The sequence below is a fragment of the Eulemur rufifrons genome, chromosome 8, assembly GCF_041146395.1.
Source record: "Eulemur rufifrons isolate Redbay chromosome 8, OSU_ERuf_1, whole genome shotgun sequence".
In the NCBI taxonomy this organism is placed as follows: domain Eukaryota; kingdom Metazoa; phylum Chordata; class Mammalia; order Primates; family Lemuridae; genus Eulemur; species Eulemur rufifrons.
The window spans coordinates 70145504-70162839 of NC_090990.1; the positions used below are offsets into that span (position 1 = coordinate 70145504).

At 38.9% G+C, this 17336-nt stretch overlaps 1 protein-coding gene across 4 annotated transcripts in view; it reads right to left on the reverse strand.

Moving 5' to 3' along the window:
• Positions 1-16926, reverse strand: part of KYAT3 (kynurenine aminotransferase 3) — a 56698-nt gene extending 39772 nt beyond the window's left edge. For 2 of the 4 annotated variants that reach the window (XM_069478179.1, XM_069478177.1), the window contains exons 1-2: positions 16801-16926; positions 12884-12965 (exon numbers count right to left, since the gene is read on the reverse strand). In XM_069478179.1, the coding sequence (XP_069334280.1) occupies positions 12884-12964 (81 nt within the window). In that variant the 5' untranslated portion in view covers position 12965; positions 16801-16926. Of the gene's footprint in view, positions 1-3117; positions 3242-12883; positions 12966-16716; positions 16780-16800 lie in introns of those variants that run through there. The other 2 variants (XM_069478178.1, XM_069478180.1) reach the window with 2 other exon arrangements.
• Between the last annotated feature and the right edge of the window lie 410 nt (positions 16927-17336).

Below are 17336 nucleotides of genomic sequence, written 5' to 3' on the forward strand. Positions count from 1 at the left end.
GCCTTCAACTGAATGAGGCCCACCCACATTACAGAGGGTAATCAGCTTTACTCAAAGTTCCACCGACTTAAATGTTAATCTCATCTGAAATATACCTTAACAGTAACACCTCAACTGGTGTTTAGCAAATATCTGGGTACCATGATCTAGTCAAGTTGAATCATCAGTGTCCAACACATAGCACTATGCCTAGCACACGGCAAGTTTCCAACAAATATCTGACGAATGAGCAAAAAAAACCCACTCACATTAGAAGTAAAGTAACAGTGTCAGTTAATCGTGTCAGTCAGCTTAAGTGAATTTATCCTTCAGTAACAAATAACCCCAAAGTCTTGGTGACTTAAAATCATAAAGGTTGTCTTGTTCACATACATATCCACTGAAGTTCAGCTGTTGCTCTGTTCCATGTCATTGTCATTTGAGACACAGGCTGATGAAAACAGCCTTTATCTGGAATACGTCTGTTTCATGACAGAGGGAAAAAGCTCTCAAACGTTTGCTTGGAGGTACACAACGTCACTCCTATTCGCATGTTAGTAGCCAAAGCAATTTTATGGCTAAGCTTCACATCAATGGGGCAAGGAAATATAACTGTCTGGCCGGGAGGAGCAGCAAATAATTATGAAAAATGTGGCAGAAATAAAGTCTGGTGGTATAAAGAGATAGCTGGGGTGGCTGTTACAGGCTGCACTGTGTCCTTCCCAATTTCATATGTTGAAGTCCTAATTCCCAGGACCTCAGAATAGGGTCAGTGCAGATAGAATAGCTAAAGACAAGGTCATTAGGGTGAGCCCTAATCCAATAAGACTGGTGTCCTTATAAAAAGGGGAAATTTGGACAGAGACAGACTCAGGGAGAACACCACGTGAAGATGAAGGCAGGGACTGGGGCGATGTTTCTACAAGCCAAGGGATGCCAAATATTGCCAGGAAATCACAAGAAGATATGGGAAAGGTACAAAACACTCTCCCCTGTAACCCTCAGAAGGAACCAACCTTGCTGATACTTTGATCTCAGGTTTTTATGCTCCAAAACCGTGAGGGAATAAATTGCTGTTGTTTAAGCCACCTAGTTTGTGGTGCTTTGTGAAGGCAACCCGAGGAAACTAATACAGTGGTGTAAGTTTACAATATATCCCACAATGTCCAAAGACACCAAGATTCAGCAGTAGACGGAAATGCTCACTGTTTAAGAATTGCTGTCCAGAGTAGATACAGTATCAGGAAATTAAAACAAACCTGGGATGCTATGGGGAATTAGGCATGAGCCCCAGGTATATGAGAGAACATCCATAAGGCTTGTATAATTTCTGGACCTGCCAATCCTGTGAGATGACTTTTGCTACCAGGTAGATATGCTATCATAGTGATACTGTCTGTTATAATTATACCGTACTGCCATGTAATTACTATTAGGGACAGGGTCTTGCTGAGTGCAGCAGTATGATCACAGCTCACTGTAACCTCGAACTCCTGGACTCAAGTGATCCTCCCACCTCAGCCTCCTGAGTAGCTAGGGCTACAGGCAGGTACCACCACGCCTGGCTAATTTTTAAACTTTTTTTGTAGAGAAGGAGCTCTTGCTATATTGCCCAGGGTGGTCTTGAACTCCTGGGCACAAGCTATCCTCCTGTATCAACTTCCCAAATTGCTGGGATTACAGGTGAGCTACGACGCCAGGCCTATACTATGTTATTAGTGCAAAACTGCTAGTGAAATCATAAGCAGCACCTTTAATCTTACTTTCTTTAACTTGAAGCTAAAAATGCAGTTGTACAGATTGACCACCAGGTGACGCTATTGGCAAAGATAAAGAAAAGATTAGCCCATCTTTAAAATGTTTACTGCAAATGTGCAGGAACAAGCAAAGTTTGCAAAGATGAAAAAAAATTGCCAGTGATTCTGAGACCTGTTGATATCTGCGTTGTACTGGCTGTGAATCAAGTCATCATCCAGAGAAGCCAAGGTCACAGAAAAAAAGAATGAATATTAATAACAATATTAATAATAAGTTCAAAAAAAGGCCAGAAGTAGAAACAGCAAAGCTAATGGTTGGAAAAGTGAAAACAGTAAGAATCAGGCTTGTCTCGGTGGGTACAATGTGTGTTGCTCCGGTGATGGATGCACTGAAGGCCCTGACTTCACCACAATGCAACATATCAATGTTGCAAAATTGCACATGTACCCCATGAGTATATAAAAATAAAAAATAAATTTTAAAAAATCAGGCTTGAGAATCAGATGAACATAAGCACTCCAGGACTAGGAAGGGGCAGAGAGTGAGCACCATGCATAATAGGCATTCCTTTCCTGTGATGCCTGGCTGCTGGGGTGGCCAAAACAGTTACTCTCCTAGGCATTTATAGTTGCAATCATGTGTAATTTTTAAAATATTTTTCATTGTCTCTGAACAGAGTACTGTATCTTAAGCATTTTATGAATTTTCTTAGTCATCATAAAATTTTCACTTTTAATTATTAGGTATATTTGAAGTTGTTTATGCATCATACTTTATTCATTACTTTACTTATTGGTGGGCATTTGTTATTTCCAGTGTTTACAATTGTAGGTAAGGTATCCTGTCCATTTAATTGTATGGTCTCTGCTGCTTCCCTTAGTTTTAAAGTTTGATGTGGAGGGTGAGTGCCCTAACAAAACTATTCATTATCACAATAAAGATAAGAAATATCCTCAATGTTATAGTCATCTAGTTCTATCTAAACTAACCAAACACATTAACTTTTGATTTATGCTTATGGAAGCTTTATATTATATATATGACACACACACAATCATGTGTTGCATAATGACATTTTGGTCAATGACAGAACACATATATGATGGTGACCCCATAAGATTATGGTAAAACTGAAAAATTCCTATTGCCTAGTGATGTCTAGCGGCCGTAACATCATGGCACATGCATTACTCATGTTTGTGGCAATGCTGGCGGAAACAAACCTACTGCACTTCTACTCATGCAAAAGTATAGCACATACAATTATGCACAGCACATAATACCTGGTAATCATAATAAATGACTTACTGGTTTATGTATTTATTCTATTATACTTTTTATCTTTAGAGTATACTCCTTCTACTTCTTAAAAAAAGTTACCTGTAAAACAGCCTCCAGCAAGTCCTTCAAAACATATTCCAGAAGAAGGTTTTGTTATCATAAGAGATGACAGCTCCATGTGTGTTATTGCCCTGAACACCTTCCACAGGGACAAGATGTAGAGCTGGAAGACATTGATATTGATAATCCTGATTCTGCCTAAGCCTAGGCTAATGTGTATGTTTGTATCTTAGTTTTTAACAAAGAAGTTTAAAAAGTAAAAAAAAAAAAATTTAAAAGAGAAAGCTTATAGAATAAGGACATAAAGAAAGTTTTTGCATAAAAATATTTTGTACAATTTGTGTTTTATGCTAAGTGTTACTACAAAAGAAACAATGAATTTAAAAAATTAAACATTTTTAAGGTAAAAAAAAGTTACAGTAGGCTAAGATTAATTTATTATTCAAAAAAAATTTTATAAATTTAGGGTAGCCTAAGCGTACAGTGTTTATAAAGTCTACAGTAGTGTACAGTAATGTCCTAGGCTTTCACATGTACTCACCACTCACTGACTGGCCCAAAGCAACTTCCATTCCTGCAAGAGCTCATTCATGGTAAGTACCCTGTACAGGTGTATCATTTCTTATCTTTTATATTGTATTTTTACTGTATCTTTTTTATGTTTAGATGCATAAATACTTACCAGTGTGTTACAGTTAGCCACAGTATTCAGTACAGTAACATGCTATACAAGTTTATAGCCCAGGAGCAATAGGCTATAGCAGGGGTGGGGAACCTGCTGCCTCAAGGCCACATGTGGCCTTCTAGGTCCTTAAGTGCGGCCTTTTGAATGAATCCAAATTTTATGAACAAATCCCTTTATTTTTATTAATACATTTTTGTTTGTCTTTTTATATTTTATTTTATTTTTAAAATGAACATATTTAAAATACCAAAGAACAAAATAAGTTTCAATGAAATAATCCTCCCAGATTGACCAGCACAATTAGAACATTAGTGAGCCATAGGGGCTAACTTGACGACTGTTACGCTCATGATTTAGTTCTAACTTCTCCCACCTGACTGGCACCACTACCACATGAGGCTGGTTGGCAAGAGTTTATGGGAGTCAAGTACTTCAGTTTGTTACCAGCTTTTGACAGCAGTGCATTGTGTTTCTGTCTGAAGTGGAATTTGTGAATAGTTGCACAGTTCAACAATACTTTTTAATTCTGTCTGCTTAGTAGCCCATCATATCAAAGAAGACCAAAAGAACGCCAAAGTAAGAAAACAGATTTTTTAATGAGGATTGGGAATTGCAATATTATCTTGTTTCTGCTAAAGACAAGATGATCTGCTTGCTTTATGATACTGCAATATCAACATTAAAGAAAGTCAATGCTCATCAGCATTATAACACTCATAAGGACCACAAATATTTTAAATTAGAGGGAGAGGCATGAAAGGTTGTATTTGCAGAAATTAAAAGGTGAAAAGCAAAAGCAAAGACAATTCTTTCAAGCAGCAATAACACCTGGAAATAATGCCACTGAAGCACCTTATGAAGTAGCTTATATACTCAGGAAAAAAAGGGAAGCCATTCAGTGATGTAGAAACTGTGAAAGAATGTATTGTCAAAGTTGTAGGATGCTTAGACTCTGATAACGTTTAAAAATACAGAGAACTGCCTCTTTCAAGGAGAACCATAACTAATAGGCAGCATGAATTAGCCTTCAACTTAACAGAACAACTTTATGCAATACTTCAAAAGGAAAATATATATTATTTAATCTCTTTGGACAAATCAACTGATACTACTGACTTGGTGCAGGTTTTATACTTCATTTGGGTCACAACAGAAGGTTTTCTTTGCTAAGAAGAGTTACTTGCTTTGGGCATTCTTGTGAAGAGAACATGGGGAAGAGATATCTTCAACAACTTTCAAGATAAGGGTTGTGAAGTCAGACTGGATTTGGTAAATTTAGCGAGTGTATGTATAGACTGTGTACCTTCCATGACAGGAGAACATGAAGGGTTTACTAAACAGATAAAAAAAAGTATTAACAGATCCAGATGCTCTCATTTCTTTTCATTGTATCTTGCATCAGCAAAATCTCTGTGCTAAAGCTACTATTTTAAGTGACACTTTGGAAAAAATTATAACTATTGTTAACTATATTTGTGCAAATGCAACATGGCATTATCAGGTTCATAACATGCTACAGTTGAATGAGACGTATTCATTGTGGATTTGCTGTATCACTCTGAAGTCCATTGGCTATCACAGGGACAGGTGTTGGCCAAAACTTTATCGCTGTGAGAACAGACACTGAAATCTTATCAAGAACAGAATCAGCAATGTGAATTATTGAAAGATTTCTATAGGAATGCAGCATTTCTGTGTGATATGTCAAATCAAAACAACTTGCATATTTCTTTGCAAGGTAAAACTAAGTCTATATATGATATGTGGCAAAAAAAATCTAAGCATTTTGGAAAAAACTATCTTTTTTCAAAACACTTCTTCAAAAGGAAATTTCAGATGAACATTTTCCCCAGTTAGCAAAGGTCACTGATGAGCAGGATGATATATGCAAATCATTTGAAGAATACACAGCCGTTATAGACCTATTAAATAGAGAAGACAATGAACGTTTCACTGACTTTGAGAATCATTATATCACACTCAAATTAGCATCTCAGCCTCTCCCAGTTGATACCACCAAGGCACCTAAAGAACTACAGGATGGAATTGAGTGAGCTCTCAGTAGATGATATTTTAAGGTCATTGTCTGATGCTAAGAAAGATCCAAATGAAATATGGAAAAATGCAGAATACTCACGTCTTCGGCAATACGCCAGAAAAATGCTTTCTTGCTTTTCAACCACCTACTGCTGCAAATCTACATTCTCCTACCTCACCCAAGTCAAGATGCCCTTAAGGTCACAAATGACTGATGCCTATCTAGAGCTATGGTCCCCAACCCCCAGCAAGTGAAGCTTCATCCGTATTTACAGCCGTTCCCCATCACTCACATCACCGCCTGAGCCACACCCACCCATCCCCTGCATAGGTGGAAAAATTGTCTTCCATGAAACTGGTCCCCGGTGCCAAAAAGATTGGGCACCGCTCATCTAGAGGATCAACTGAAACTGCAGACTTCCATGCTGCAACCAAATATTCAAATGCTTTTCAACAAAAAACAGACACAATAAAGTCATTAAAAGGTTAGTTATCGTTAAAATTAACAAATAGGTTTCATTTTTTGAAATAATTAAGCACGCAGCAGTTAGATTTTTACAAAATAATATATATTCTTAAGTATATCTAATTGAAGTTTCTTGAATGAGGCCTTATTTGATTACAGGTAAATTAATGTGGGCTTCCAACATGAAACGGTTCTCCACCCCTGGGCTATACACTAGCCTAGGTGTGTAGTAGGATACACCATCTAGGTTTGCGTAAGTACACTCTATGATGTTTGCACAACAACCAAATCTGCCTAACGACACATTTCTCTGGTATCCCTTGTTATTAAGCAAGGCATGACTGTGTGTGTATGTATAAACACACACATACATATAAACACACACACATTTGTATGTATATTTTGATGTTCCAACAACCACAGTGATGACACTTAGTATTTCTTCGTTCCTTAACACTTACACCTCTTCCTACATGTCTGTTTTGTTTAAATATAGATCTATTTTAAAAAGAAACTTTGTTATATCCTTTCCTAGCTTCCTTGCTTCCTTTTCTTTTGTGCCGTCTAACTGTTTTGGTAGCTCACGCTTCCAGGAGATTTTGTTACTTCTCAGGGCAGAGTTGTAACTTGTGCTGCCGGGCAGTGTGCATGTTCCAGGTTGGACAGTGGGGAAGAGATCAGTGCATAAGATGCCTTTGCAGCTCCAAAGCTTCACTCAGATCTCTTAGTTAAATGAGACAGAAACTCAATCTGAAACAGTTTAGGTGAAAAAGAATTTATTAGAAAGCTCACGTTACCTGGGGAAGGGCAGAGATACAGCCAGGCTGAAAGGAACTGAAACCAGGAATTTGAACCTTAGAGGGCTTTGGTTCATCTTCCTTTCTACCCATTGTCTCAATTTGCTTTTCTTTACATGAGACTAAATACAATCATATCTACCAACTTCACTATCATTGAGGGACTGAGAATTGAACACTCAAAAATGATAATTATTATAATTGCCTGACTTTAAAAAAACCTATAAAATCTATTACATCATTCAATGGGCTCAAATATCTCTTAAAAAGTTGCCTGGTGAGCCACAGAATGGAAGAAAATATTTATATACATATAGCTGACAAAGGACTTTTATGCAGACTACATAAACAATTTTACAACTGAATAAGGCAAACAATTCAATTAAAAATGGGCAAAAAATTTGACAGCCACTTCACAGAAGATATACAAATGGCCAAAGAACACATTCTAAGATGCTCACCATCATTAGTCAGCAAGAAATGAAAATTATAATCACAATGAGATACCACTAGATACCCATCAGAGTGGCTAAAATTGTAGATACCGAGTGTTGTCAAGGATGGTGGGCAGCTGGAACTCTGTACAAGCTTGGGGGAAATATAAAGTGGTATAACCACTTGGGAAACAATTTGGCAGTTAAATATAAATCTATCATGTAACCCAACCATTCTACTATTTGGTATTTACCCAAGAGAAATGACTGTCCACACAATGGCTTGCATACCAGTGTTCATAACAGCTTTATTCACAGTAGCCAAAAACTGGAAATAATCCAAAGGTCCATCAACAGGTGAACAAGAAAACAAATGATACTATATCCATATAATGGGATATTACTCAGCAATAAAAAGGAATGAACTATTGATATACCACAACCTGGTAAATTTCAAAATTATGCGTGAGAAAGAAACCATAAACAAAACAGTACATGACACATAGTATCATTCATATAACATACTAAAAAAATAAAGCAAACTAATTTATGGTGGTGAAAAGCAAATCAGCAGAGTGAGAGATGGAGTGCAAAAGAACATGAAGAATCTCTTAGGGATGATGGAAATGTCCCGTATGTTGATTGTGGCAGTGGTTTCCTGGCATATACATCTGTCCAATGATCACTTAGTTGTAATTTCAAAAGGATGCAGTTTATTTTACCTTTTTTTTTTTTTTTGAGACAGAGTCTCTCTCTGTTGCCCAGGCTAGTGTGAGTGCCGTGGCGTCAGCCTAGCTCACAGCAACCTCAAACTCCTGAGCTCAAGCGATCCTCCTGTCTCAGCCTCCCGAGTAGCTGGGACTACAGGCATGCGCCACTATGCCCGGCTAATTTTTTCTATATATATTTTTAGCTGTCCATATAATTTCTTTCTATTTTTAGTAGAGATGGGGTCTCACTCTTGCTCAGGCTGGTCTCGAACTCCTGAGCTCAAACGATCCGCCCACCTCGGCCTCCCAGAGTGCTAGGATTACAGGCGTGAGCCACCGCGCCCGGCCTATTTTACCTTGATAACGCTGATTTTAAAAAGCTGCCAGGGTATTTTAAAATCATGCCTTCTGGACAAAATGCCCCTTAAGCAAGCAGACAATGACAAAATTATCTTACAGATTTTAGATGTTTTCCAAGGTATAATAACCATCCATTCAAAAACCCGACAAATTACTGTCTTCTGCCACTAGATAGCAGAGGAAAATAATGGAATGTTCCTGTAATGGTGGAAGAACTGAAAGTGAAACTCAGAAGTGGAAAAGCAAAGTAGGGAAAGATGACTTACAGATGTACAAGGAAAAAGATCCAGTCATGATGAACACAAAAGTGTGCATATTTAACTGAAACTTTTAAAAAACACATATTTAGTTACTTTATTTTCTAAAGAATTATTTGTGCCTGACATGTTGTAGCTATTTAATATTTGCTGACTGAACAGATGAGTGAAAGGGAAGCCATGTGGACCTCCCCGCCCCAACCCAAAGATAACATACTGCAGGAAAAAAATTGTACTTCAATGGAAAACTATGCACTGGCTACAATACAGCACAACCTTGGGGTTGATGCAGGGCTAGACAGTGCCTTTGAGCTACTTTGTACTTTTGTAAATTGAAGGTAAACTGATAAGGATGCAAGCACTGGGTCTAGAATTTAGATTGGCTTCCCTCCATCCTGTGAAAAACCCAGTTCTGCCTTCATTTACAATTCAATTCCTTTATTACATATACATGTATGCTTTTTGACTTTCCCTTTAAACTGGTTATACTTCTGGTTCCCTCATATGAGTAAAATAAAAACCTTTAACACATGCTCATTTTTATATTTCTATGAGTCGTGATTTAACCTTTTTCTGAAAATCATCTTTTAACAATAACTTTAGAGAAATGGGCCTATTGGAAACAGGCTTTCTCTAAATCTGAGAGCTGATAGCTTAGGTAAATATATAGTTGGAATATCAGGAAATGGAGAGTCAAGTCAAGCCAGGAACAAAAAGCCTGATTTAATCTCCTAAAAAACTAGGGCCAAGTGTTTGAGCACTGTCCCCACCCATATCAACAGCCCTGAGCCCTTCTGCCTGTCCACATTATGCAACCCCAGCCTCCAGCCATAGCTAATTGGATCGGGCCGGGCAAAGTCAGGCTAAACCAATAAGGCAAACTGGAAATTTGGGTTTGAGGCTCAGACACAGGTCATTTCTGTCGGGTACTTCTGCCAGGAAGAGTGGTAAATCTGGACCTAGGGCCAGCCTGTGCTCAGTCCCTCACATTCATGCCAGGCTCTGTGCCCTGGAATATACACCTACCTTTTAAGCACAATTTCCAAGGTTGTTTAATGCAAAGAGCTTTCAAGCCAGATAGATCTTAGCTCAAAATTAAACATCAAAACTACTAGTGTTACTTCTTAAGGCGTAATGGTTAGGAAAAAAAAACAACAACTAAACTAATGTGTGAAGTAGGCTGGTTACTGAAATTCAGTTTCTTCATTTGTTAAGAAGGAAAGTCAATATTTGCTCCGTGTAAATGCTATGGCGATTAAATGAGGCAAATGTATAACTGGAAAAACATAGTTCATCCCACATAATATATAGTCAAAAACTAATGCCCACTCAGAAAGTAGAAAAGATTCTCTTAGATACAAGTAGGATTAGTAACTTTACACCAATGGTACAAGGAGATGTTGGGTATGGACAATATCTGTGTACAACAGATATTACTTTCACATCAAAAAGGGGGTTGATTTCGTTATGGAAGGACAGATCTAAGGAGAGGGAAAAGGTTTTGTCCAGTTGCTATAAATTAAATATTGATTTTGTTTGTGTGCTTCTCTGGTGGGCATTTAAATCACAGAAGCCTTTTAAAAAAAAAAAAAGACTTTATATTTTAGAGAAATTTTAGGTTCACAATGAAACTGAGCAGAAAGTACAGGGAGTTCCCACATACCCCCTCGTTATCCCCACAATCCCTCCTACCATCACATTTCACCCTTTGTTAGACCAACCTTCATTTAAGGTTTAGTCATTCAGATTGTAATTCATACCCCATCTGTTTTCCTACTCTTCTTCCATTAATAATCTATTGACTGCTTATCCCTAACATATCCTTCCTAAAACAGGACTTCTCAGGTTAATTCTGCATGATACTATGGATACCTGTCACACATTTGTCAACATTCATTTGTTAAATCTTCCTTGCTTCTTCCCTGCCTTCTCTCATTCTCTGTTGATCGATCACCTATGGATCAGTATGTTCTCTGGCATTCTGGTACCTGAGGATACATAAATTTTATTTTCTAATTTCTAAAGCTTTAATATCTAGACGCTAAAACAGGGGACTAAAAGTGATTTTCATCCTGAGTTCCTCTTGTTTCTTTTCTTGCTGTATAGCCAAAATATTATGTAAAATTACAGAAGTAATGAATAAAATGTTTTTGTAAAAAAAGCAAATAATCCAGAAAAGTGCATCCCCTCCTCCATTCTCTTCCATTCCTCAGAGGTAACTTTCATAGTGAGTTTTTAATGATATTAACGAAGGTATAGATGAAAAGAATTTTCTAAATAGGTTTACAGTAAATAGTGTGGCTGGTTCTGGTAAGTTTTTCTTAATTTAAACTTATCACCACAGCTCTTGATAACACTGACCAGTCTGCTTTTTTCATTTGCCCTTCAATGGAAGATTTTTTTTCATCTTGTTATCTGTTGTGCCTATTTTAAATGCAAAGCCTCTGATGAACTGTAGGGACTTTTAAAATATTGTCCTTAAAATGATACAACCATTTTGGAAAGTGGTTTGGCAGTTACTTGAAAATTAAACACAAAGCTACCACAACACCCAGGTTGAATTCTATTACAAATTATCTGCAAGTTTGAATAATGCATTGTCAGCAATTCTTGCCTGGAATGTACACAGAATCACCTGGAAAGATTTTTCAAAATACTTTCTGGACTCATAGAATCAGAATACCTCAGGAAGAGTCCTGGATATGTGTGGTCTCACAAAAGGTCCACGAATGATAATTCTGCACACAAACACCCTTTCGGTACCATGGCTACTTAGGATCCCTTTGGGTGACCACACCCACTTCCTTGGCTTCAGCCAACTGCTATGTATGGGAGAAGAGACCTGAACTAAGGTAGTCATGGTGGCAATAAAGAGGAGAGAGAGAATTCAAGGCGTTTATGAGGTAAAATTAACAGTACTTACATTTATAAAGTCGTATGATAGCTTTTATGAAAATTTCAAGCCTACTTAAAAGTTGAGAGATTAGAATTAGGTTGAACATGAAATTGCCAATATTCAACCATTTTTGTCCTATGAAAACGCTGATTTCATATGATTTAACCTAATATAAAACATTCATGTACACATTACCAAGATTCAAAAATTATCAAGATTTTTAGTCACTTGCTTATCTCTTTTTCCTTTCTTTTCTTTAATTGCTGAGTAATTTTAAAGCAAATCCTGAACCTTAAGCCATTACACCCCTACACACTTGACATATATATCTAAATGATATTGATGCTTTCTTATGTAACTGCAATGTTACTACCAAACCTAATCAACAACAATTCCTTGTTATCATTTAATACCCAGTCCACATTCATATCTCTCTTTAAAAATGTCTTTTTACATTTTGGTGGACCGAATCAAGTTCCTAAACAAGATGCATGCATTGTATTTGGTGTTTATGGTTCTTAAACCTCTTTCTTTCCCAAGCAGTCCCCCTGAAATACACCTCCTACTTCTTTCCTATGCCACCAACTTGTAGAGGTAACTAGGTCAATTATCAATCCTGTGATGTGACCCACATTCTGGACTTTTCTGTTTGATTTTCCATGATGACACTTCACTTGTTCTTCTATCTGCTATATTTCCTATAAACTGGAAGTCAAGGAGCCTGTACTTTTTGTACTTTTTAAATTATTCCTTCTTGAGTAGAAAGCACATGCCCTTCAGCACGCTGGAAGTAGACAAGGGTGAGTGTGGTATTCTGGTTAGGCACTTAAAAGCTGTGTGACCTTGGGCAGGGTACTATACCTACCTAAGCCTCTACTTTCTCATATGTAAAATAGGAATATAACAATTCATAACTTGACGTTGGGGAAGATAAAATAAGATAATGAATATACAGTACCCAACACACGGTCTGGCCCACAGGCAGGCAAGCAGTTGCTCAGTGAACATAAGTTCTTGTCAGTGACAAGAGATGCCTTTGGCTTATAAAAGAGAAATATTCACTCCAATAAAATATTTATAAGAAAGTACCTGAAAATTACATCTTTTTTTGGACATTGCTGAATATGTACAATATTTATCTGTAAGCAATAAATAATACTTACAGCAGAAGTAGAGAATCCAAGGATTTTTGAAGAATAAACTGTCTTCAGGAATCTTGTTCCACTGCCAAGAGCCAAAAACATGCTAAAAATAAAAGAAAAATTGAAAAGAAGAGTAAATATTTTACAGTTATATCACTATCAGATACTTATAGCTAGCTGACAGAAGTTTACATAAAATATAAATAAAAATTTTTGATAACTGAGCTTGTTTCTTTCTTTTAAGTTTTCTTTCTACGATGTAATCTCTAATCACTGGTATCATTCTAATAAATTTATTCCTGCTTATCTTATATAAATTTATACTTATATGATTTTATCTTTTAATTTTTATTTATTTATTTAGCTACATGTATACCTTTTATAATGCTTAAGTCAAGGCTTTTAGTGGGCCCATCACCAGAATAGTGTTCATTGTACCCGATAGGTAAATTGTTGATCCCCACTCTTCCGCCTCCTCCATTCTTGATTTCCTATGACTTTTATATCTGTTTGTGCCCTTGTGCCCATCAATTAGCTCCCAATTATTAGAGAGTACATGTGGTGTTTGTTTTTCCATTTTTGAGAAACTTCACTTACAATAATGGTCTCCAATTCCATCCAATTTGCTGCAAAACACATTATTTCATTCTTTTTTATGACTAATACATCATTTTAAACTAGAGATCTGTAAGAATAATCTGAATTTTAAAAATAAATCTTTAATTTAGTGAAGAATATTCAATTTCAGTAAGCAAAAGTTCCATTTTCTAGCAGCTATAAAATCCAGAATATTTCAATCTAGGAACTACTCGAATTTCAAAATCATCTGATATGGTCACTAGTAAAAGCACAATTTATAACAGTAAATTAAAGTTGTTAGAAACAGGTTATTTAGAAAGTTGTTTGAAAAGATCGATACTAGGTCCTTGATACATACAAAATCTCTCTCTGCAATTTTCAAGTATGCAATACATTGTTATTAACTATTGTGCCCATGTTGTATTGCCTACCTCTTTCTTGCTATTTCACCACTGCCAGACTGTTACTTCCCTCAATACCCTCATTGATGTTATCTCTTGACCTGCTGATCACCTGACTGCCTGTCATTCATTAAGGATTTATCATTAGGCAGCCTATGGTTTTCTTCTCAACCCCAAGTACTGTGATCATCCTAGATAATTATAATGCCTTCAGAGATGAACCATCAAATATCTGGCAACTCCCCCATGTCATTGCTCTCATCTTCCATTCTGCCTCAGTCATTCTCTCCTACGGTCATAACCTGCACATTGCCATTCCCCTAATCTGGTCTAATTCCAAAATAATTAATTGAAACATTCTGCTCTTTGACCATAAACTATCTATGCTTTCGATTTGCTTAATTATTCCAACTATCAGTATTCTTCAGTAGCATCAACATCTCCAGGAGGCTGCCTTTTTCCCAATCAGCCCTTACCTTCCTTGTTTGTCCAGTTTAGATGAAGTTCTACCACTTCAACAACGCTTCTGACAATGCCCTATCCCTGGTTGCCCATCTTTCCATCTGTCTGTCAAACCCAACAGCAGTGTCTGTTTTTCCTAAGGTCCCTGCAGCTGTGGACTGCTGGAGAAAGTCACGGAGGAGAAACTTTGAAGGAAGGTCATAATTCTCCCACGATTTAGATCTCATTTCCTCCCACCTCTACAGAGATCTTGCTCAACTGCACACTCACCTTTCTCCTGCATATTCAACTTTCCTTGCTTAAGTCTTTTCTGGTTAAAAAGCAACAAAAACAAAACAAAAACACAAATAAACAAAAATAAAACTCTTGACTCTACCTTCTCCCTGTTGCTCATTTTACTAGCTGTCTCCTTCTCCTCAATCTCTACTCCATAACCCAGAGTAATCTGACTTCTGCACCCCATTGCTCCATAGAGGCAGCTCTTGGTAAAGTCAGTTTCGACCTTTATATTGTTAAATCCTGTGGACATTTTGCAATTCTCACTTTCTGTGAGCTCTCTGCAGCTGCAGATACTGCCGGCCAAGCCTTCTCCCCCCCAGAAACACCATGTTCCCTTAGCTTGTGACATATTGCAATCCCTCATTTTCTTTCTACCTCACCACAATCCACCATTAAATGATGGAATGCCTCAAAACCCAGATCTAGGCTCTCTTCCCATTTCACTCATTACTCTTTCAGTAGGTAATCTCATTGTGGAAAGAACCATGGGAGTAATAGTGAAAAAACTGCTCGAAAGAAATGTAAGCAGGTTGACAGATGCAGATTCAGACCCTTTGAAGCAAGCTATTTTTCTTGTGTACCTTAAACACATTTGAGCAGCATTTTCTAATACAATTAAAACTGCATATGTATATTCACCAATAAGCTAAATACATTAATAAATTTGGATGTCGGAAAAGTTGGAGAAAATCAAAAGGTACATGGCTCTTAATTCTAAACAATATTGTCACTGTATTTTGCTAGTTTCTCCCTAAAAACAATTTCTGTGAAGAAAAACAGGCAAATCGTGAATCTGGTTGATTTAATTATAGCATATTTACATTAGGTAAACTCCATATTCAAATACACATGATTAATAGACAATTAAATTGTCGATTTGTTATCAATGGAGTAGACGGTTTAAAATGAAGATTCAGAAGGTATGCCTGGCAGATTTGGGGATGGTCTGAAGGTGAGAAGGTTGGTAAATTGTTGAGGGAAGAAACCAAAGCTAACAGGCAGACAAAGCAGTCAAAATGAATTAAGTTCTGGACTTATATTTAATTTATCAATTTATAAATGCTTTACATATGGGGAAGAGAGGTAGGAAGCGATTTAGTTAATTTGACAAAGTCCAGAACATTTGAGTTAACCGCCAGCTCCAGGAATATTAACATGAGGCAAAAAGGGCTACTACTAATAAATAACGCACAGCCCACACTGTTACAAGAGTCCGGCTGACGGAAAGATTATTTTCCTTTCATGATGTTAGTCCACTTCTAAAATGTTGGTAAGGTTCATTGTTACAACAGAGGGCATCTGGAGGTGAACAGGTACTGGATGGGGAAATACAGCGGGAAGGACAGGCTTCAAAGCCATGACACTGGAGCAAGAGTGGGAAAAATTGGCCAGTTAGTCCGCCCAAGATTTAAGGAGATAGATCTTGAAATGGCTGAAAAGCTGTCCTGTGAAAATGGAATTCGTGTAACTATAAATTCCTCCCGAATATGGCTCACTGGCTGGAAGTTAGCAGGAATTAGGTTTTTAGCACATTAAGTAAAACTTTCCAAACGTCGATCTGCAACGGGGTGCCTGGTGCCAAGGGGCCAGCTGACCAACTCTCCCCTCAGGTAGCAGGAGAGGAGCCCGCAGGTCGGACATGTGGATGACAGATTCCCGTAGTGGCTGGGGGCTTGGACTGCTAGAGCTTCTCCGACTCCAAAAGCAGCAGACTGGACTGCTTTTCTCTTTTAACTAAAAATTCTGGATTCCACTAAGATTCACTTATATGACTAGTTAACAGCCTTTGTTTATTTTTTAAATTAAGAATCCCAGAGTTACCCTTCCTAGACTGCTTTCTAAACGCCAAAACTGCAAAAACCAAGAGCAAAAGGGCAAGACGATGACCGCGGTCCAGGGGTTCCCTCCTAGGAGGCCAGTCACCTCTGTGCCATTCCCTGTCCAAAAGAAACTGTGTTAATGGCAGGGCTGACCCTCTGCAGCGGCTCCCGAAGTCCTCCCAGGCCAGGGGTCAGGGGGCACGGCCACCTGCTGGCGCCTCGGCTAGGGAGGGCGAGTCCGGGTCCCGCAGGAAGTCCGGCCCAGCTCCTCCCCCAGCCCCGCCACGCGCGCGGGCAAGTGCGCCCCACACACCTCCCTGGCGGCCTAGCTCCTCACGCCCGCCCGGGCCCTCACGGTCCCTCCGCGCGGAAGTGCCGCGCCTCCCGCCGCACTCACCTCAGCCACAGGCAACACCCTCGCGTCCCAGGCTCGAGTCCCGCCGGGGCTGGCGGGCCCGGCCGGGCAGGGTTCGGACGTGGGCGTGGCGCCTGGCGGGGACTGACTCGGGGCGCGCACTGGCTGCGGGGTGGGCCGGGATCTCCGCACAGGAGGAGAGCGAATGAGGGGAGGGTGCAGGCCTGAGGAGGAAGGGGGCGGGATCGGCCGGGCCTGGATGTGGCCGGGGATTGGCTAAGGGGTGTGGACCCAGCGCGCGCATTGGCTCTGCGGTCTGCAGGGATTGCGGCCTGGATGAGGCAGACGGGAGGTCCCAGACCCGAGAGACGGCGCGGAATGGGGCGGGGACTTGGGTACGGATGAGGATTTGGAATGGAATTTAGACCCAGGGCTGGAATTGGCTGTGTGTGACTGGGTTGGGGCAGGTTAGAGGATGACGACTGGTTTGCAAGGATGGGCAAGCTAAGGCCGCTGGGCTTGTACGAGGGCAGAGCTTCAGTTGGAATTACTTCGGAAGGTGCCAGAGAGAGGGCGAG